The sequence below is a fragment of the Penaeus monodon genome, chromosome 22 (assembly GCF_015228065.2).
Source record: "Penaeus monodon isolate SGIC_2016 chromosome 22, NSTDA_Pmon_1, whole genome shotgun sequence".
In the NCBI taxonomy this organism is placed as follows: domain Eukaryota; kingdom Metazoa; phylum Arthropoda; class Malacostraca; order Decapoda; family Penaeidae; genus Penaeus; species Penaeus monodon.
The window spans coordinates 6986037-6986871 of NC_051407.1; the positions used below are offsets into that span (position 1 = coordinate 6986037).

At 47.5% G+C, this 835-nt stretch overlaps 1 protein-coding gene across 1 annotated transcript in view; it reads left to right on the forward strand.

Annotated features, from left to right (window-relative positions):
- LOC119587243 overlaps positions 1-520 on the forward strand; it is a 7703-nt gene extending 7183 nt beyond the window's left edge. Inside the window, exon 4 of the mRNA XM_037935996.1 lies at positions 3-520. Within this exon, the coding sequence (XP_037791924.1) occupies positions 3-520 (518 nt within the window). The remainder of the gene's footprint in view (positions 1-2) is intronic.
- The last annotated feature ends 315 nt before the right edge of the window (positions 521-835 follow it).

The window sequence follows — 835 nt, forward strand, 5'->3', positions numbered from 1 at the left end:
AGGATGTTGTCCCGGAAGTGTACTGCATGTTGACGGCAGATGCGTCACTCCACGCGTCAACCGCAAAGTTTACTTGTATGACGCACCACACGCACCCGTGTCCCGTAGTCCCCCACCTTATATTCCTGAGCCAACTGTTGAGACGAACATCGCGTTCATTCGAGCACCAGAACAAGGACAAGGGCTAGACCCTATTGTTATACCTCCTTCTAGACAAGAACACATTGTGTATGTCCTTAATAAGGAATCACCTCAGCAACAGGAAGTGATCGAACTCCCAGCTCCGCCATCGAGCGAATCTGAAGTTTACTTCGTGAACTACGGTGACGGCGAGAACCCGGTTCTTCCCAGCGGCGTTGATCTCCAGACTGCCCTGAACGCAGCTTCCCAAGGTGGTGGTCAAGTGGTTGGAGGCGTTGGGGGAGGCTTCAGAGGCAGTGGAGGAAACGGTGGGTTCGGAAGTGGAAGAAATGGATTCGGAGGATTTGGGGAAGCAGTGGATTCGGAGAAAGTGGTGTAAACGGTGGATTCGTAGTACCTAGAGGAAGTGGATTCGGAAGCAGTGCTATCAACGGCGGTCTCGTGAGCGGTGTCGTCAGTGAAGGAGGATCTAGTGGTGTTTCCTTTCCTTCAAACCTTTATTCTGTGCCTTAACTTTCTGTCTCGAGAAAACTCTCTGGACGTTCTAAAATATGTGTTAATTTTGTTTTTTGATACAAAAAGGAAAAAAAAAAAATCTGTGCTGTCTTGTGAATCTAGATTTTATCCTTTATTATGTTTGAATACGTAAAAGAGACCTGGTCAGCTGTTAAAAAACGCTCAACGTATTTCCAAG